At 40.0% G+C, this 21664-nt stretch overlaps 3 protein-coding genes across 3 annotated transcripts; 2 read left to right on the forward strand and 1 right to left on the reverse strand.

The window, feature by feature from the left end:
• Positions 1-83: 83 nt before the first annotated feature.
• On the reverse strand, positions 84-18521 carry psmb12 (proteasome 20S subunit beta 12). Its single transcript, XM_066674941.1, has 6 exons — positions 18377-18521; positions 17495-17565; positions 17252-17383; positions 16478-16607; positions 822-966; positions 84-382 (listed from the first exon to the last, which is right to left on the reverse strand). Exons 1-6 carry the CDS (start codon positions 18419-18421, stop codon positions 255-257), a joined length of 651 nt encoding a protein of 216 aa, XP_066531038.1. The 5' UTR covers positions 18422-18521; the 3' UTR covers positions 84-254.
• Positions 2010-3918, forward strand: LOC136699087 (uncharacterized). The gene is made up of 5 exons (XM_066673531.1): positions 2010-2567; positions 2664-2729; positions 2811-2846; positions 2933-3235; positions 3326-3918. Exons 1-5 carry the CDS (start codon positions 2549-2551, stop codon positions 3916-3918), a joined length of 1017 nt encoding a protein of 338 aa, XP_066529628.1. The 5' UTR covers positions 2010-2548.
• A 2-nt stretch (positions 18522-18523) lies between the features above and the next one.
• On the forward strand, positions 18524-21445 carry psmb13a (proteasome 20S subunit beta 13a). The gene is made up of 8 exons (XM_066674937.1): positions 18524-18672; positions 18952-19045; positions 19160-19257; positions 19924-20064; positions 20176-20291; positions 20367-20425; positions 20567-20718; positions 21228-21445. Exons 1-8 carry the CDS (start codon positions 18611-18613, stop codon positions 21337-21339), a joined length of 834 nt encoding a protein of 277 aa, XP_066531034.1. The 5' UTR covers positions 18524-18610; the 3' UTR covers positions 21340-21445.
• Positions 21446-21664: the final 219 nt, after the last annotated feature.

Raw genomic sequence — 21664 nt, forward strand, 5'->3', positions numbered from 1 at the left:
TCACATTTGCAGTTATTTGAATCACAGAAAATGACCACGAAGGCAACAGCATATGAGTGAATGAATTAATGAATAACAAGTTATCAAAGATTTTTAATGTTCTTGTACACTCAGACCTACAGTGATGTCAACAGTGAATGAATGAATGAATGATTAAAAAGCCGGGACTTAACCGGATTTATGGAACAGGGAACACACTACAACATGCAGAACAGTGTTACTCCAGGAATCAAATCCACTGTTATACAGATATTCTAGCCATCATGGAACTTGGGAAGTTTATCACCAGGAATGATGACATGTTCAGCTCCATCCTTGGTAATCACCACCATGTGGATCACGCCTCCACTAACATTGTCTCTGCCTATAGCCAGGGTCAGTGCTGGAGAAGACAAAGGGTTAAGTCAAGCATTAAATCTTAGTTTCATTCTCACAGCTCATTTGCATGTTGTATACTGAATACAGTAGTGACACCTGCTTTATAGGATGAAATGTTGGCACACAATGTGTTGTTATGATCCATGTAGAACATGCTACATTAACCTCTATACTATTGTATAAGAAACTGTGATGTAGTGTGATGTATGTCTTGTGATAAATGTATTCCTATTATTATAATTGTATATAAAAATTACTAGGGAAAAATCAGAACAGACTGGCAAAATGTTAAGTGAAATCACCATATGACACAGTTTTAGGAGCTGGATTATGCCCCGATTTCTTCTCAACCTCTATTTGTACCCTTGCACAACCACCACCACCCCTCCTCCCATCTTCTCTTTAACCTCTTATTCAACCCTCAAACTTAAATTCCAGCATACCATTCGTACTGAACTGAAGACACTCTTCTCTGCTCATGTCAGGTTTGTATTTAGCATCTACGTAGCCGTAGATATAGGTGCTGCCAGAACCAGCTATAGTAAAAGGTTGATTAATCAACATTCCTCCCATCGATACAGTGTATACCTAAAGTGACACACAGCAAAGGAATTAATGAGCATTGTATGCAAGGAAAAAACAGACAATTACTTACATTAATTTTTCATTCATGCATTCATTATCTGTAACCGCTCATCCACTTCAGGTTTGCGGTATTAATTTTTCAGATTCTGTTTTTTATCTAATGGTAATGGTATTAGAGCATGGACTAACTGTCTGCCTATTAAAGGATGCATTCCAGTAGGTGTCTAAAGATGGATATTTCTCCTCGCAATCACATAGCCCCAGGGACCTGGAGGTTGTGGGTTCGATTCCCACTCCGGGTGACTGTCTGTGAGGAGTGTGGTGTGTTCTCCCAGTGTCTGTGTGGGTTTCCTCCGGGTGACTGTCTGTGAGGAGTGTGGTGTGTTCTCCCTGTGTCTGTGTGGGTTTCTTCCGGGTGACTGTCTGTGAGGAGTGTGGTGTGTTCTCCCTGTGTCTGCGTGGGTTTCCTCCGGGTGACTGTCTGTGAGGAGTGTGGTGTGTTCTCCCAGTGTCTGTGTGGGTTTCCTCCGGGTGACTGTCTGTGAGGAGTGTGGTGTGTTCTCCCTGTGTCTGTGTGGGTTTCTTCCGGGTGACTGTCTGTGAGGAGTGTGGTGTGTTCTCCCTGTGTCTGCGTGGGTTTCCTCCGGGTGACTGTCTGTGAGGAGTGTGGTGTGTTCTCTCTGTGTCTGCGTGGGTTTCCTTCGGGTGATTGTCTGTGAGGAGTGTGGTGTGTTCTCTCTGTGTCTGCGTGGGTTTCCTTCGGGTGATTGTCTGTGAGGAGTGTGGTGTGTTCTCCCTGTGTCCGTGTGGGTTTCCTCCGGGTGCTCCGGTTTCCTTCCACAGTCCAAAAACACACGTTGGTAGGTGGATTGGCAACTCAAAAGTGTCCATATGTGTGAGTGAATGTGTGTGTGAGTGTGTGTGTGTGTGTTGCGCTGTGAAGGACTGGTGCCCCCTCCAGGGTGTATTCCTGCCATGCTCCCAATGATTCCAGGTAGGCTCTGGACCCACCAGTAGTATATATCCTACACCTTCTGTCAAACACCTCTGTGAATGATTTATGACCCCTTGATTTATGACCCCTGATTTATGACCCAGGTGACAGGTCAGTACAGGATGTCCTTATATGGGCTTCCCCTCACACCTACACCCCACCCCTGACACCCTCACCCCCCAACATATTGGGGGTGTGTTGTGTTTGCATGTGTTATTTAAAATGACCCTGTGGATTTCTATGGCTAAACGCTTTTTAAAATGTCTACAGTGTGTGTAAATCAGTCTCTTTTAAGAGAATCTGCAGTTACACCAACTATTAGTTCTGAAACCAACGTTGCTTTTGCGCCAAGGAAGAAACGGCGTGGTAAAGCATTTGGTAGCAGCCCTCGCGAATATTTTAGGGATGTTAAAATTAACCTGTTTGATTCTCGGGCTTATGACTGACAGGTCAGTACAGGATGCCCTTATACGGGTTTCCCCTCACACCCACACCACACCCCTGACACACCCACAGCCCCCCATGTATATATAGTTAGCTTGAATCCTGTGTTTGTGAGAAAGCCTATACCGACACTATTTGGAAGTCGCAATGGAGTCCTACATTTTCGGTAAGTGTTTAAACTACAGATTTCTACCTAATTTTTTGTCAGAATTTCGGTGATATAATATTTTCTTACCCACTTAACAGGGTTTATCTTGTCTAGGTACATCTGAGTTAGAAACCATCCGTGCCATTAGGAGCATTGAAGGTTTATCACAACTTTGTGAAGGTATGACTCTGCTCTTTATTATTTTATGTGTCTTTTTTGATTTTAGTTGTTATTCATGAGATTATTTTTTCATTTCTTCAGAAACTGTGGATGCTACGGGGTATTTAAATCCTCTTGGTAGGTTGTCTGATACATCTTATAACTCATGGTGTTATATTTTGATTGTGTGTCGCAATAGTGTGTAATTTATATGTTCTCTGTAGTAGGGTTGACACGTTTGGTTGAAGAAACAAATCTCTTAACACCGCCAGGGTTTGAAGTTGTTCCCGGCACCTCTGCCGTTGTTGAACCATTGGATGCTACGTACGCCAACAACGACCAAGCGCCGCAAACATTTACGCCGTGTTTAACAAGCAGTCCTACCCGATCCAATCAAAGCGTCCCAAGGGACATCAGGGTGCCTGTTCCACAAGGAAAACGTGGTAGTTTTGGATCTGGTGGTGCTCAAACATCGCGCTCAAGTAGTGGTAAACGTCTTAGATTGGACGATATCCACAAAACAAACGGTAATAAAAACACAATTAAATATTATTTGTATTATTTATAACATGAGGTTTGTGTGTTAACGAGTGTTTCATTATTTGATCTGTTCATAGATTTGGACATTTTCGATCTGTCGGTGTATGAGGACTGTGTTGATCCTGGTCTGTGCGCCGCTGGATGGTCTGATGAGTTATTTAAAACATGGAATGATAACAGCTTTACAGTAAAGGAGGACAACGGTGCTGCTGTTGTGCCGAATGATGTGTTAAATGATGCTCTGATCGAACCTGGGGACTCTGTTACGGATGAAATAAAATCCAATCAAGATCACGAACAACAACAACAACAACAACAACAACAACAACAAAACCAGGTGGGGGGTTGTAATTGTGCTAACAACCCTGTTGAGCTAATAACGTTGATGAGACAGATGTCACAGGAGATCGCTAAAATCTCTATTGAACAGCGTAGGCAGGCTGCTTTAAACCGCAGGCGTGACAATATTATTCAGAAACAGGTTGAACGTATTGAAGCCTTGTGTAAAGAACAAACAGCTAATGCCAATTTAGTTAAGGATATTCATGGTTTGTGTAAGAAACAGGTTGCGCACAGTGAAACAGCGTTAGAATTGTTGTATAAATTAAACAGACTTTTGCAGTTAAAAAAATCAACACGGATCCCTGTTGCAGGGCCGTCTTGTAGATAATAATAGTTAATATTATAATTGTTATTATTATTATTATTGTGTTAATAATATACTGTGGTTTTTTTTTGTTTTTTTTTCAAGTATGTGTTAAATAAATCAAATCATTAACGTACATTCAAAAGTAATAGCATTATTTTAAACCATTGACATTTAAAAACCAACAATTTGTGTATCGAAAACCAAATAGGTCTAAACAGTCATGGCATCTACAGATTTTGCGCGTGATGACCCAATATATGAAGCGTGGAAACAGTTGTCTCCGAGTGAAAAAATGCTTTGTCTTATGGACGAATATGATATGGGTATTGAATCGCTTAGCAACCAACAAGACGTAGACATACAAGACAGCGATAACAGTAACGCACATGGCTTATCACAAATTACACTGGACGAATGGTTGACAAACACTAGTCAAACATCACATACACAACCGGTTAAGCGTTGTAGATATGATAGTAGTGGCGAACAATCAACAGATTTTGCATGTGATGACGCAACATATGATGCTTGGGGGCGGTTGTCTCCATGTGAAAAACTACACTGTCTTATCGAAGAATGCGACATGGCTATAGCAGACCTAGAAAATGATATTCAAAATAATACACAACACATAAACAATGAACAAACAGGTAGTGCTGTGACAACACCTAGACATTCAGCATTTGACCCAACAGCTCCTAACTATGGTTTATCTGACGGTAATATAGCAGAATTGGTGAGAAATGGTGGTGTTGTAGACGATTATACCATAGTGTCTAGGAATCGGTTTAACAGCGTTGTGCTTCACCGGATGCTGAATTTACATGATGCGCCATCCACAGACATAGCTTCATACACGTCCTATATACACGATGTGTTGTCAGAAATTGTGTCATTCTCCAGGGTCTTGGCTGGTGATGGCGGTGTTGTCGACATCACCCTAAGAGGTAGTAGTTTAACATCTGATGTAAACACGGTGTTGTCTTCAAGGGATGGTTACAGTGTAGACAGATTTTCAGACGCTATTGAAAGGGTTATGCAGAGCAACAACAGTATTAAAACGGATGAGAGTTTGGCGCTGACTGTCTCGATAGTCGTGGGTAAAAATGGTGGTGTTCGTCGTAAGGTGCGTGACCTAGCACACGATCAGGTGATCAAAAGGAACAGACTGAATCTTTTCTGCCCAACAAACATCTCAAACAATCTGTGTTTTGCAATCTGCATTGCTCTTTTTCTGAATCCGCATGTACCACATAACACGTTAGAACCTATAGCCGAACAGATACAGATAAACATTGGCTACACACGTGACCATAGAGTAGGTTTTAATGATATTGGTCGTTTTGAATATAAGTATGGTATTAAAATAGTTGTGTTCCACAAGAGTCGTTCGGGTAAATTAGAAAAGTACCAAACCAAAGACAAACCACATACCAAGACTGCGTTTCTGTACCTCCATGACGGTCATTATTATTTGGTAAAAAATTTGAAAGCGTTCATGGGGGTGCCGCATGTTTGCACGTTTTGTTATACGGGCTACACTAACGCCAGAGATCATAGCTGTAAATATAGTTGCGATGTGTGTCAAGATGCGATGTGTCACAAACACCCCAGGCGTGTGAAATATTGTGATGACTGTTCGCGTTACTGCAAGTCTGTCTATTGCTATGAGCAGCATAAGAAACAAAAACAACAGTCTATTACAGGGGTGATAGCATCCTCATGCAATCTAACTAAGTATTGCAAAAAATGTGGCCATCGTTATCACGTAAGTTTAATAAAACCAAAACCCCACAAGTGTATGTCGGGTCGTTGTGTTCATTGTGGTGAAGATTTAATATCGGACACCACACATGAATGTTACATACAGCCGATCAAAATAAAAGAACCCAGTAATTCCTACATCTTTTTCGACTTTGAGACACGCTTTGAAAATGGAAAGCATGAAGCTAATTTTGTCTGCGCTATTACATATGATGGTACAGAATTCACTGCAGAAGGGTCTGACTGCATAGAAAGGCTTATGAGAAAGTTTAGACAGCTCAAATATCAAGGGTACACATGGTTAGCACACAATGCGGCCGGTTTTGACAATTTTCTATTATTGGAATATTTTTCTAGTGTGGGTGTCGCTGTCAAAATCACCATGATGGGGTGTAGACTGATCTCCATGTATGATGAAACATACAAACAACGTTACATAGACTCATATTCATTCATTCCAATGCGTTTGGCTAAAACAACATCAGCCTTAAATCTAACATGCTCCGAGAAAGGACATTTCCCACACAAATTCAATTTAAAACAAAATGAGAACTATGTGGGGCCATACCCTGAAAAGGGTTTTTATGGTTATGACACTATGAACGACAAAGACAAAAAAGAGTTTGACGAATGGTACGACACAGTCTCAAACGGTGTTTTTGACTTCCAAAAGGAGTTGTATGTTTACGGCAGGAACGACGTTGTTTTACTGCGCGAAGCATGTATCAAGTATCGCGAAGAATTCATTCAGTGCACAAAGCTAGACCCGTTTAATTATACGACATTAGCATCATGTTGTATGGCAGTATACAAAACACATTTTCTACCAAAAGACACGCTGGCGCTGACACACAACAACGCATACATTAACCAGCACAAGACATTCTCTAACGTCTCTATTGAATGGCTTGAGTATGTTAAGCATGTAAGAGATGTTGATGTGCACCACGCTTTAACTCACGGGGAAATGAAGTTTGGCGCATATTATGTGGATGGTTATTATGAAAAAGATGGTGTGCGAAAAGCTTTAGAATTTAATGGTTGCATGCATCATGGTCATGAATGTCGTTACAACCCGAACCAGTGCCATCCTATGTCAAAGGTCTTGTATGGTGATTTGCGAATGCGGTTTGATACCAAGGTGGAGACGCTTGTTCGTGCATATGGTCTAGAAGTTGAAGTGATGTGGGAATGTCAGTGGGCATCTGCTAAGAGGGATGATTTGGATGTTGCCACGTTCATTTCTAATTACACAGCTCCTGAAAGGCTCAAACCAAGAGACGCACTTTTTGGTGGTCGAACAAATGCGTATAATTTGTATTACAAAGCAAAGGAGGGTGAGAAGATTAGATATTTGGACTTCACTAGCTTGTACCCATTCTGCCAGGCCCGGAAGAAATACCCGGTAGGGCACCCCCAAATATTTTTCAAAGACTTTCAACCTCTTGAGGATTACTATGGTCTAGTCAAGGCAACAGTATATCCGCCAAGAAAACTCCTCCACCCTGTTTTACCATATCGTTGTAATGGAAAGTTAATGTTCCCGCTGTGCCGCACATGTGCCGGGCACGAAAACCAGTTGCGTTCGTGTATGCATAGTGATGAAGAGAGATCTATAACGGGGTCATGGGTCAGTATTGAACTAGTGAAGGCTGTTGAGAAAGGGTATGTAGTTGCAAAAATCCACGAAGTTTGGCATTTCCCAGACAGTTCAGAGACGTTGTTCTGCGAGTATGTAAAGACGTTTTTACAGTACAAGCAGGAGGCCAGTGGTTATCCAGCACATGCTGTCACAGAGGAAGAGAGGGCCGAATACATCAGGGATTATTTTGAAAAGGAAAATATCCAACTGAATCCTGACAAGATATGCCTTAACCAGGCGCGTCGTTCTATTAACAAATTGTTGTTAAACAGTTTGTGGGGGCGTTTTTCAATGAGGGAAAACCTGCCCGTGTCTGAAGTGTTAACGGACCCTGAACAGTTTTCACAACACATCTTTGGTGACGGCTATGAGGTTAAACACTTTTCATTTGTGTCCGACACCGCAGCATTGATTCAGTGGTGCTATTCGGCTGGAGACAGCTGTCCAACACGCGATATTAATGTATTCCTCGGCGCATTTACAACAGCTCACGCTCGTTTAGAATTGTATAATCTAATGGATAAATTGGGAGACAGGTTGTTGTATAGCGATACTGACAGTGTTATTTTTGTTTCTCGTGAAGGTGATTGGGAACCCCCTCTGGGGCCTTATTTAGGCGATTTGACAGACGAGATTGGTGGTGGTGATTACATTACAGAGTTCTGCTCGGGAGGTCCTAAGACGTACGGTTATCTTACAGCTGGCGGTAAAACATGCATGAAAGCAAAGGGCATTACGCTAAATTCTGAAAACTCAAAAGTTATTAGACTCGACACACTTATTGACCTTGTTGATAATTATGTGACAAATCGCGATACTAGCCGACACATACTTGCTCGCGCTGACGGCATTGTGAGAAATAAAAAGAACCTCACGCTGAAAAACAAATCAGTAGTGAAGCGGTTTAAAGTTGTGTACAACAAACGTGTCCTGTTGCCTGATTTTTCAACACTTCCTTATGGGTACTAAAGACGGTCGAGGTGTGATAGATGTTGACGGGTTTGATTTTAGATTACAACACCCATTTTCGTGTGTAATAAGCGGACCATCAAATTCCGGAAAAACTTTTTTTGTAAAACAGTTGATTGAGCGTTCTGATGAGTTGATTTCAAATAAAATAGAAAATATAGTATACATTTATGACTGCTGGCAACCCCTTTATGATGAAATGTTAAAGATAAGAAATATTATTTTTGTTCAAGGGATACCAACGTCGCTATGTGACGACACACTTTTACCGCTTAACAGAAATAATTTGTTAATAATTGATGATGTTATGAAAGATGCCAGCAATAATGCCGAAGTGGAAAAGGTGTTTACACAGTATGTACATCACAGAAATTTAAGTGCCATTTACTTAATGCAAAATTTGTTTTTTCAAGGAAAGTCTAGTAGGACAATTAGTTTGAACACAAACTATCTCATATTATTTAAAAATCCTAGAGACAACAATCAGGTTTGTGTATTAGGTAGACAGATGTACCCCGGCAACACCAAATTTTTCATGGAATGTTTTCAAAACGCTGTTAGCAAGCCCTTCGGTCACCTTTTAATTGATTATAAAGCTAAGACTCCTGAAAATTTTCGTCTCAGAACAGATCTGCTTTCAAACACGCCTGTTGTTTACATTCCGAAAATACGCAGATAGATCAGTATGTCGGACAGACTATATAGAAACCTGCCGCTTCTTAAACTTTTATTTAAAGCCACACCAGCACAGAGACGTGTTATTTTACAAACGGCGTCTAATGAACTTATCTTAACTCTGTGCGAGGTTGCCCTTAATGTTCTTAATGGCACCGTGCCTCTCACATCAACACAATATCGTGAGTTAAAGAAGAAGAAGTCTGAAATTAAATTTATCGCAAATAAAAAGGTTGGTGTTTCACGGAAAAAGAAAATAATTAATCAGAAAGGCGGCTTTCTTTTACCATTGTTAAGCGTTGCTTTACCATTTATAGCAAGCTTGATAGCAGGGAGATAAACTGAAGACATGGAGTATGCTGAAAAATTATTTTTGGTACCTCAGCACCAGTTGGATAAGTTAAAGAGTGATAACAGTCGGGGCGCTGTCAGACAAATTGTAGAAAATGATTTGGACGTGTCGATCAGAGATATTTTGGCCAGGAGGGATCTCGACCCCCACGAGAAGGCCAAACTTTATACATCCGTGTTACAGAGATATTTAACCATCGCTAAACATGGTGATATGGAGACCAATACTTTAACATTGTCATTGCCGCCTGCGGATACTGTTAATAAGGAAATAAATGTTGTCGATCAGACTGGTAACAAACATTCCATAACCGATGATGTTCTTAGAAATGTATCTTCGCGAAGCAGACAGAATGTTCAGTATGTTTTAGATACAATGTCTAAATCAAAAGATGTGTCTTCCTGGAATGAATTAGGAGAATTTGTCTTAAATGGACGTACGATCCCAGGGTCACATATTCTGGACTTGGTGAAAAGCATCACCACCGCACACCGTGTTAGCGATGATCGTAGACCTCGGGGGTGGAGCGAGTTTCTAGAGGCTTTTGCTGTTTTAAACATACCTCTTTCTACCATACCAAATAAGTTTGTCAGACAAAAAATTAATTTGTTAAAAAATAAAAAGTCTGCTGATTATGCTACACCAGTGAAAGACACTTTGCAATCGTCTGTTAAGAGTGTTGAACACCCCAGATTTCTCTCCCCCGTTTTAGACAGAAGTGTTTGGTTAAACTTCTAACTGTTATATATTTTATTTTTATTTTATCTGATGTGTGATTGTTTTGTTTACTTGATTGTTTTGAATATTTTTCACAATGTTTGAAAAACTGTCATTTGTTGTTTTATTATTGTTACATGTATATTTGTAAATAAACGAACCAGAGTTGAAAATCTTTTTGAAAATCAGTGTTTTTATTCGTCAGCTTTACACTACACAGGGTTATACAATAAACATCTCTCCTTTTTGAACATGTTGTATACAAATAAACGACCTGTTCTTACAAACACACGGATACAAATGTTTCACAAAGGTTGAAACCATATTGTCATTTTTAGTTAAATTAAAACCATATTTTGACATCACTTCTTCATAATTACACAGTCTAACCATGTGGTATAGAAAAAACACACAATGTTGACCGCATGTGGTTGATGTAAAATCTTGAACTTGTCTGGTAGAATACCTCAAAGTCGTGCATGTTGTTTTAAGGAAATCACTAATAATTTTAGGGAACTTGTCATAGGTAGGTGCATTTCCAAAACTGTCAAAAAAACACCCGACACGGTCTTCACTTATGTAGATAGCAAGCCAGTGTTCGCCAGGAAGATCAGATGAGTGTGTATTGACAATAGCCGTCACAGGTAATTTCCATATACCATTTGTTGGTAATTGGTCACATGCTAACACACCGAGAAAATGTGTGTTAACAGCCACTTTGTCCATTACAGCAGACAGCTCCAACGTATTCATTAGTAATAATCCACTAAAACTTGTCTTCGGTTAGAGATTTCAATGATGCTGTCAAAAACAGCATACACAACCAAATTTACAGTATGCGGGAGCGGCTGTCTGAAACGGACCTCCAGTCTAATATTACCTGATTTGACCAAAGACACGTGTTGACCGCATTCTTCATCAGGTGTGAGGTTAAACGCATACAGAGTGTAGCCCTGTAGGAAATCCTGCCTATCAATTGGCAATGCCTGGTTTTTCAGATGTCTTCCAGATGCAAGCGCTAACTGGAAGAATTCGCGCACGGCGGAACCAGTGTGGAAATCGGGTTGGTGTGGTTTGGCTGGAAATTGTTGGCCGTCTAAATAGACCGCAAGAAACTCCAAGTTGTAATGTTTAAACGCGAAGGGGTTTTTATTATAGGCGCCTGTGAATGCATCATTATCAACCATGGCTATTATCATAGACTTAGGTAGAGTCCCCAAGAACAAATTTTCTTGGTTAGAAACACGTGTTCCAGCAGGTATGGAAAAATTTTTTAGACACACTCGGTCAATGGGGTATTTAGCCGTTGTTGACAACAATGTCTGGGCATGACCCAACCTTACAGCTGGTGACACAGATACTTTTTTGACAAATAACGATGCAGAGAGAATATTCACTTTGTATGCTAACGCGTCATGCCGCATTAGACAGAAATCATCCTTATTACGTGTCATGCGAATTTTTATATCAACACCGTTAAGCATCAATTTCTCCTGAAAAAATATGTCGCTATGAATCGGGGTCAGCAGTTCTACCACATTACTAGCGTTTGTAAATGCGGCCCTCTTTGCCAAACCGCGATTGTTCCTTGCGGGGTTTGTTTCATCCATATGCCCTGCAGTGTCCAGATAAAAGAGGCCTGCAGAGAAGACAGTTTCCAGGGTGTCCCGACCATAGTTGGCGAGACATTCTATCATGCTACGGTATGGGTAGGTACTTGAACTCTGTGATACCAGCCTGTCTCCTAGGGACACGTCGACCTGTGAAAATATTGTAGCTCCAGGATAGTTTATCAACCCCACAGCGGCTCCGTCATCAATGTCGCTTCCGTCAGGTTTTGTGATTTTAAGACGAAGGTATAATAGTGTGTTATTTAGATCCATATAATCTTCACCATGGCCGGCTATGAAAAACTCCAGTGGGGCAGTGTCGGATATTGCTGACAGCGGCGGAATTTCGACATAAGTGTTTTTCTCAATAGCGGTTTGTGTTAAAGGTACTGTAAACAAGTCCAGTTCTGATTTAATACACTCCTCAGACATGCGATGAAGTAGAGCCATGATCAGAAAATGGTTTTAACAGGTTTCCTACAGGTCGATGTTGTTGTCTGCTTCCCCTTACGCTTTCTTTTTGACACTATGTGTTTTTTCATCTCAAGCTTGGTTTTCTTAGCAGGACGGCCACGCCTCTTACCAGGGGGTCGTTTCACAGATTTTCGAGCCATCACCAACATACCCGACCCATCTTGATTGTGTGCCATCATACGCGTCAGACCGTTACTGACAACATCGCTTACAATGTTTTTAGCAGCTGTTTTTAGATGTGGTTTGGCTATATTAAAACCCTTCTTGAACAACGGTATAGCCATTCTGAATAAATTTCTAAAAATCCCACCAAATCCCGCGCCATACATTGTTGGGCTACCTGTATAGCCGGGCATGTGGCCTCCGGCCTGACTTTGATAGTAAGAAACGTAACGTTCAGGATCCATGGCCAGTCTGTTGAAAGATTCCATTTTCAAAACCTAATTCCTTGTTTTACAGGTCTAAAGTGTAGCTTTACAACCACTTTCCCATAAGAAAAATTTACGTGCTGGTTCTGATCGGTTTTCACTTCTATAGCGATATCGTTTATCTGTGATTTTGTTGTCGACACGTAGTGTGGCTTACTGTATCTAACTGTGACAATATCATGGTTGTTCCCTGATATATGTACACATCTCAACAGAGGTACAAAACTGTCACCAATTAATTGGTAATCAACAATGTCTGTGTAAACAAACATTGAGTAGAAACCACCATAGATGTCGACAGGGTGTGGCGCGTACTCTTTCTGTACGACATCCGGGTCATTTGTTTTAACTACACACTCTAGTATCACACCCGGTTTAAAACCCAAGATGATGGCTAGTTTACCATTAAATATCAAACCGATATCAGATAACGTCTTAATAAATAACCTGTGACTTATTTGGTCATAAACAAGACCTATTGAATGGTCTGCTAGATGGATATTAATCTCAGCAACTAATGCCGGTATATGGTTATAATACCCTGTAGGTAGTGTTATTTGTGTTGTTTTGCCCGATTTTTTATCAATGACGCTAAATGTGGCATCTATCTCACAAAAGGTTGTCCACGTTCGTGGGTATTGAAACTCTATCACCCCTACTTCCCAGTCACCTTTTAGATCGATTGGTTTCGCTAGTTTTGTTCTATAATTAGAAATTTGATTATCGGGGTATACCGACATAGACGAATTGCTCGGCAGTGTGACGCAAAAACCATTGTCCCCCATATTTGTCCTTTGATGTAAATGAACTAGTTCACAAAGTACAACACCTTTTAAGGCCTTTGTATGTCCACAACATCATTTTCAGGAACCCAGCTGTTAAATTTTGACGGCCAACCTAACCATTTCACTAAAACCATTGTTTTTTTACCCTGTTTTTTTTTATCCAAAATTTTTTCAACTTTGAATGCTTTTTCTGTAGACATGCGTATTTTTTGCAACTCTTCTTCATAGAAACGGCCGTGTATAATGTCACCGTCATAATCTTTCAATTTATAAACGGGTGGTTGTCGTCGGATACAGTCTGATATAGTGAAAAACTCCTGTGTATAGTTCTCCTCATACCCCTTTGTAAACGGACCCCTGACTTTAGAAATACGCACAACGTCACCAGTCTTGTACTTAAATATGGTTTTCTTGTCTAATTTGTTTCTCACACCATACAGCGTTTTAAACACGCTAGATTCGTTTTCTTTCGTCACATCAGCTGGCTTGGTTTTGATACTACGGTGGTAACTATTATTGTAACCGCTCATAATATCTTGTAAAACATCAATGTACCTTTTGGAGTTTACAGCTGTTAGATAACGCCACATACGACTTTTTAGCGTTCTATTAAACCGCTCTATGACACTGGCTTTTAGCTCACTACCTGTAGCAAAATGTGTGATTTTGTTTTTTGATACTAAATTTTGAAAATGTTTGTTGAAAAACTCTTTACCCCTGTCAGTCTGTAACTTTTGAGGAACTCTGCCTTCTTCTAATATGTTCGCAAATGCCTTTGAGACTTCTATACCAGACTTATTTTTTAACAGTCGAGCCCACGCATATTTGCTGAACACGTCAATACATGTCAACATATATTTATATCCGTCATTTTCCCTAGAATACGCACTCATATCAACAAGATCAGCTTGGAATTGAGCGTCAATGCCATATACTATAACCCGGTTTCTTTTGTAATTATGTCGTATGGGTTTGTGGAGTGTGTATGCATCCTCTCCAGATAACCAGTCTGAAACCTGTTGATCAGACAGACACAATCCTGTATTCTCTAAAACACCCCGTTTCAAACGATTTTTACCGCCTAATGAACCAGAATTAGACGGCGTGTAATATACCGTTCTCATAAGATTTGATGTGTCGATAGATGACATTGTTGAAAATAATGACCCCAGATTTGTTTGTTTGACTGTTTTATTCACAATGCATCGATGAAATCTAAAAAGTTTGCACACACATCTACATTTTTCTCAACTAGATATTCAACAAATGTTTCAATCACTTTACGAACATCAATTGGTTTCTTTGTTGAAAGTTTTATCACACAAATGTCTATTATATATGTACATAGACAAAGCACATAACCAATTTTTACCACATTTTCACTCTTAGGCATGAGAGACAGTAATTTACTAATAGTCACAAGGGTTGTTTCATCAGAATCTATACATAACTGTGTCAAATGACACCAATCATGCGATGTTGATTTAACAATATTCATTTGGTTCTTGAAATTTTGTAAACGTTTAACATTGACATCATACACACTATTAACGAGTGTAAAATCATCCACACTATCGTCAATACATTTATACAACAAACGTGTCAATTCGCAGTTCACACGGTGTTTCAGCACACGCTTTGACAGACTTTGGTGTCCGCAAACTATCCCCATTTTCACTTAAACAGCTCTGCAAGTCTTTGAATCACCTTCCCAACAGTCAACGGCATCGCTGACAAACCGTTCAGAGGTTTGATCAATCAGGCTTTCTCTTAGTTCCTGCAGCTTTTCCACAATGTACGGCTCGCATTGTAATTCACAGACGACTGTTTCAACACATCCTTGAATTTTTAGAAGGGGTAGTTCTATTCCAAAACACTTTAGAAGCCCAGCTATGGCCTGTTTTAAGGCAGGCGTGAACAATGTCCTTGTTATATCTTTATAGTATTTTTCAAAAAAGAAGATATCAGGTTCAAACAGACACGAATGTCGAAGTTGACTAGGGTGATCCACTTCACAACCAAGACATGTTTCCTTCAGCTTGTTGTTTATGATGTGTTGTAGGATTACAACGACAGTGGACTTTATCAGTTTTAGCGCCGTAGAGCTTACTTGCCCGTCCACCACATCAATCGGAGCAGATATAGCGTTGTCTTCAGGAGCTTCAGCGATTGTCAGTTGTCTAGCCATCAACGTTGCCAAATCATCCACCGGGTCTTGTCGAAAAACATGCGGGTTCGCAATGTCCACACAACTGAGATCATCACCATATTGACCCAACAAACTGTTGTCTGATACCGCTTTGGCAACCGCCGTCGATTCACCATAGCTGTAGTTTACAAGCCCATGACCCGTGTCAATCGGCGTATATTCAATGTCTGACAGTCGATAATTTCCACACCACATAGGTCCACGGGTGTCGGGATAGTCTGCTGGAAGAATGTCCTCAAACATGATGGCTTGCGTGTTGTTCGTTTCTTGACTTCGTGTGGTTTCAGTGTCGGCTTATGTTTCTTTTAACAGACATCACTGGAAGGCGTTGATCCACTTTTGACCATCCCACAAACGTCATAAGCCCGAGAATCAAACAGGTTAATTTTAACATCCCTAAAATATTCGCGAGGGCTGCTACCAAATGCTTTACCACGCCGTTTCTTCCTTGGCGCAAAAGCAACGTTGGTTTCAGAACTAATAGTTGGTGTAACTGCAGATTCTCTTAAAAGAGACTGATTTACACACACTGTAGACATTTTAAAAAGCGTTTAGCCATAGAAATCCACAGGGTCATTTTAAATAACACATGCAAACACAACACACCCCCAATATGTTGGGGGGTGAGGGTGTCAGGGGTGGGGTGTAGGTGTGAGGGGAAGCCCATATAAGGACATCCTGTACTGACCTGTCACCTGGGTCATAAATCAGGGGTCATAAATCAAGGGGTCATAAATCATTCACAGAGGTGTTTGACAGAAGGTGTAGGATATATACTACTCCCACCGCGACCATGAACTGGATAAGGTTTACATATAATGAATGAATGAATAACTGTACAGTGCATCATTCTTCTGTGACAACAGATTTAAAAGAGATTTAATCTATGAGCATTGGTAATTATTATTAATTCATTATCATTTTGCTCTACGAGTCATAATAACCAATAGTATACCTGTGGCCCTCTTTTACTGTCCCAACCTGCTGTGATGAAACCAGCCTGCAGATCTTCCCTATTGCTGTAGCACAGCTCCCTTAGCACAGATGCTGCAGCTTTCACCAGTGGAGGAGATTCCATCTGTATGCTGTAGAAAGATACCATTTTCCATTAGAAAATAAATAACTTTGATTGAAATCACACTATCCACACTAACTTCACTAAGTCTTCTGTCAATCTGAATAATGTTGTCATAAGAAACTGTTGCTACCAGAGTGCCAGACATTCAGTGTTTCTAGGGGTGTACTTATAGACCACATGTGGTATAGAGCAGGACTATGCTGCAGGTTTGTTGAAACAGTAAGGCACTATCCCACCCAGAGACAGCAAGTTCCATTATGCTCTTAAATTCCTTCACCACATCTCCAAATCGAAGAAGTGCATCTGTGCTGTACGACAAGAAAACTGTTTATTGCTTGTATATAAGACCCCTACAGGGAAATGTTGTTGGGGCCAATTTTAAGGCATGGTTCAAGTCCATTCATTCACTTTTAAGGAACTGGACTAAGAATAATTTATTAAAGTGTGGTCCATTCACAGAGCCTCTTTGGAAGTATTTCTATCCCGGAGTGGTTTCTTCTTGAACAACCGCTATCTTCATGGCATAAGAGGCTAGATATATTTTGATATGTAGAAAGATAAATGATTGATCTATGATCACAGGTCAGTTCAGTGTCTCAAACATTCTTTAAAAGTAAAGTTTTCCTTCTGAAATATTATGATGCATTTTACCTGTGAAAAGAGAGCTGAAACTTCGCCATTTTTGTAACAGCTTGAGCATCTGCCAGTGAGCCGGCAATGCAGCAGAATATCCTGTCGTGAACTTGGATCAGCTTATTTATGACTTTAGAAGACACGTAGGACCTATGGATTCAGAAAATAAACACTGAAAGTGAGATTAGAATAATCTAAGTGTGTGTGTGTGTGTGTGTAGCAATGTTGTACTCTAATGCAGGAACAAACTGTGATACTCACCCACCCATTGAGGCCCTGGAGTCTGACCCAATGATTACTCCTCCATTGAACTTTACAGCAAGGATTGTTGTCTATCAACAAACGAAGGGTGTGAGCATTAATCAGCATTTACCAAGGTTGGAAATCCTAGTGATCAGATCCTATTTATTCTGCATCCATCAGATTTAAGGCACATTCTTTTGTGATTTTCATTAATATTCAAGAAAAGAAAATGTCAAGAAGTGTCAGTGCTCAGGAAAACCCCATTTACTTTTGATGTTCATCTCTTATGCTCAATCTTTTAATTTAGGTTTTAAAGCATTTCAGAAACGTATCACTGCCAACCGTTCCAGATATAAGTTCATTATTGATATTTTTTTATTAACATTGTCATTTCCTACTGTACAGACCTGCCATCCATAAGGATGAAGCAATCATTTCCAATATTTGTAAACATATTGTGCATCATTTAAAATCATGTTAATGCTTACGATGAGGGTTTAAGTGAAATTTGGGCTGATTTACCCACGGACGTCTGATCAACACACTAACAATGGTTCATCGTCAAATATCTGTTCATTCGTTGTTTAGATTTGTTGCAGATTGACTTCGAACAGTTTTGCATCCGGGAATCTTGGAGAACTCGATGAAAGTGAAAGTACGCTCCCTCGAGGACAAAATAAAATACTGATCATTTACCGATATCTCAGGCTTTCAATAAAATGACCACTGAAACACTGGAGTTTGAGAAAAGAACCGTGTTCACTATTTAATGAAATTTGTTTAAGATAAAATCCATTTGCGACGAGTTTTTCGGCTTCGGTGTCCTCGCCTCGTACAAAAGCTGCCGTAAAGTTAGAACAGAGAACGTGCTCTTGGTTATGAGTAGTGAGCTGTACTTACTCCGGTGCTGACCCCGTGACACCGGTGGTCCATGCGTTTCTCCATTAGCTGCTCCAAGGTGAGAACTAGAACGAGCTTCGAGTGTAGGTCCAGTCACTCCATTCGTGTAGACTGAGAAAGTGCTGTGAGAAACGCCAAACAGCGCCACCAATAGACACCGAGCGGTAATCGCACTGCGCGCGCCTCCCCTCAGTTGACCTCGGAAAACAGGACCAGGAGCAGTTGTGTGTGAACATGGCGCTCTCGCATGTTTGGGAACTACCTGTGTCAGGTTTTAACTTCGAAAACACAACGAGGTAAGCTTCCGTGAATATATTTAAACAAACGGCGACGTAAATGTGAGGAAAATATGCAGACAACCCTTTTACAGCACAGAAAGCGACACTAACCAAAAGCGAAAGTGTTTAACCACCTTATGCTTCTGATGAAATAATGAATTAATTCGTCAATTTAAACTCATACGTTTTAAAAACTAACAAAGGAAATCTGTGCTGAAACTGGCGATGGAGGAGATGATTTATTTGGTCATGAAACGTCTTGAACGTTTTAGAATGATATTATCGTTGTCCTTTTAGAAATATGTTTCTGGAGAATGCACAGAGTGAAGGAAAAACCAAAGCACCCAAACCTCTCAAAACCGGTACTACAATTGCAGGAGTTGTGTATAAGGTATAAACATATTTTACTCTTAAAATGCAGAGTGATTAAACCATTATTAGTTGTACATTAACACAGTTCAATCTCTTGCTGTGTGTGTGTGTGTGTGTGTGTGTGTGTGTGTAGGATGGCGTGGTCCTGGGAGCAGACACAAGGGCCACATCCAGTGAAGTAGTGGCCGACAAGATGTGCGCCAAAATTCACTACATTGCTCCAAACATATAGTAAGTACTTAATCTCCATCTAAATGTCACCTCCACTCCGAATATCTGCATGTTTTTTTGTATTAAGGTTGATGTCACTATTATTACTATTATTGTACTGTAGCATAATGACACTTCATTGGTGATAATTTAAAATTCAATCTATAGTTTGATCAGAGGAGGATGGGTCCCTTTGTGAGTCTTGGTTCCTCCCAAGGTTTCTTCCTCCAGCTTCGAGGGAGTTTTTCCTGTCACTGTCGCCTTCGGCTGCTCTCATTGGGCTTTGTTTTAAATGTTCTGTTCTGAAACTATGTGAAGCTGCTTTGAGACAACGTCAGTTGTAAAAGGCGCTATTTAATTTGATTTGATTTGATTATTACACTGTCATTGTTTAAGACCTTTCAAATAGTAATTGAAGTACGAGGTGTTTCTTCAATGAAAAAGTCAGAGTTTAATGTTTCAGTCCATCCTTCCGCAATGATACAGTTCTCATGAGTAATGTGTAGTTGATATATTTTACACAAGCTAACTATATAGCGGACATTGCTATGTTACACATCCAGAGATTCATTACGTACAATAAGTTAACTTCTTCTCTAAAGAAGCAAAATGGTAAAAAGGTCTGAACTTTATTTTAAATTTCAACATGCCTGATAAATTCAATATATTCATGTGTGTGTGTTTTAGTTGTTGCGGAGCAGGAACAGCAGCAGACACAGAGAAAACTACAGAGCTACTCTCCTCCAACCTTGCCATTTTCTCCATGAATAGTGGCAGGAATCCCAGAGTCATCATGGCAGCTAGCATCCTACAGGATATGCTCTTCAGGTAGCTCTTGTCGTCTTGGCATATTCTAAGAAACATTCTTTATATTTTGAAGTTGTTATTGGTTGTTGTCGTTTTGTTAATCACCCTGTTGCATATGCTGTATTATATCAGGTATCGGGGTGGAATTGGAGCAAATCTTATACTGGGAGGAGTGGACTGCACCGGGAGCCACATCTTCAACGTGGGACCGTATGGGAATATGAACGAAGTTCCATATATTGCCATGGGTAAGCATGTCACAAAAATGTTGGTTATAATATGATGTATAATTAATTCACTGGTGATTCAATGGGTTTCTTTAGGATCCGGTGACTTAGCTGCTATGGGTATACTGGAGGATAGGTTCAAACCTAAAATGGAGGTACTTGATTTTCTTATAGTATATGCTTCTTGCTTTAAATGACTAATTCAGATAAACTGCACAAAATCACATAACTTGCTGTGGGAATACAGTCATGCTGGCTACATGACTGACTGACTATCCATTCTCCCTCTCCTCCAGTTAGAGGAGGCCAAAGCACTGGTGAAGAGTGCCATCCATGCAGGTATCATGAGTGACCTGGGTTCAGGAAACAACATAGACATATGCGTCATCTACAAGCAAGGGGTGGATTACATAAGACCCTATAAAGAATCTGAATACAAGGACCAAAGGTGAGATGCCCAAATTAGGTTAAATTAATGAAACAGTAATAAATTCCTGTTTACCTTGCTGATTTAAACTATGAATTTAAAACTGCATTATCCACTTTCCAGTAGCAAACAGCACGGTTTGTGAATAGTCTCCATTGTATTGCATATTAAGATAAGTTAAGATAATCCTTTATAAGTCCTACAGTGGGGAAATTCACACAATGCCTCCCTAACTATTGTAGAGATGACTCTACATTTTCCCCTCTTTTTTTTTTCACAATTAGAACAAAAAATAAGTTTGTGAGATTGCATATATCTGGGAAAAACTGAAAAGTATTTTATGAATAATCACAATCTCAATATAGATTCAGTCATATCTTGTTGCTTACCCAGTATCAGAACACTTATGGCCCACATGCACTAAAGCCCTTAATCCTACATCAAACGTTAGGAAAGACTTAGTACCTGTGTAAGTAATACACTCCCTCTCTCTCTTTCTCTCTCTCTCTCTCTCTCTCTCTCTGCATCAGACAAGAAAAGTATAAATATAAGTCTGGTACAACTCCTGTTTTGATGGAAAAGGTGGTCCGCTTGGAGCTGGAGCTGGTGCACGAGACAGTTCAGACAATGGAAACATCCTAAAAAAGGCAGAAACAACGAGATTCATGTGAATAAATAAAGTGAAAATTGTGATGTTTGAAGAGAATATTTTGTCTGACAGTTGTGCTGTAATAAATGACCTAATGGCTTCTGGTCTGTATATGGTTTCTTTTTTCTGTTAAAAGCAGAATTTAACCAAACAGGGTTTTTTTTTTTTTGTTTGTTTGTTTAAACACAACACATGAACATCATCACCACGAGTGTAATATATTTTTCATTGTTATATATCAAATTTCCAAAAGCACAAATAGTCAGTATAAAAGTCACAAGACATTTAAGGCTTGTGTAATCTTTACTAAATAATACA

Source organism: Hoplias malabaricus, chromosome 6 (assembly GCF_029633855.1).
Source record: "Hoplias malabaricus isolate fHopMal1 chromosome 6, fHopMal1.hap1, whole genome shotgun sequence".
Classification (NCBI taxonomy): domain Eukaryota; kingdom Metazoa; phylum Chordata; class Actinopteri; order Characiformes; family Erythrinidae; genus Hoplias; species Hoplias malabaricus.

Coding starts and splice junctions, on each gene's coding strand:
- LOC136699087 (XM_066673531.1), top strand. Junction 2,730..2,810: donor TTTATCACAACTTTGTGAAG/GTATGACTCTGC, acceptor TCATTTCTTCAG/AAACTGTGGATGCTACGGGG. Junction 2,847..2,932: donor GGGGTATTTAAATCCTCTTG/GTAGGTTGTCTG, acceptor TGTTCTCTGTAG/TAGGGTTGACACGTTTGGTT.
- psmb13a (XM_066674937.1), top strand. CDS start 18,611: ATGGCGCTCTCGCATGTTTGGGAACTACCTGTGTCAGGTTTTAACTTC. Junction 19,046..19,159: donor TTGCAGGAGTTGTGTATAAG/GTATAAACATAT, acceptor GTGTGTGTGTAG/GATGGCGTGGTCCTGGGAGC. Junction 20,292..20,366: donor AGTTCCATATATTGCCATGG/GTAAGCATGTCA, acceptor GGGTTTCTTTAG/GATCCGGTGACTTAGCTGCT.
- psmb12 (XM_066674941.1), bottom strand. CDS start 18,421: ATGGAGAAACGCATGGACCACCGGTGTCACGGGGTCAGCACCGGA. Junction 17,384..17,494: donor TCCAGGGCCTCAATGGGTGG/GTGAGTATCACA, acceptor CTGAATCCATAG/GTCCTACGTGTCTTCTAAAG. Junction 383..821: donor TCTTCAGTTCAGTACGAATG/GTATGCTGGAAT, acceptor TGTCTTCTCCAG/CACTGACCCTGGCTATAGGC.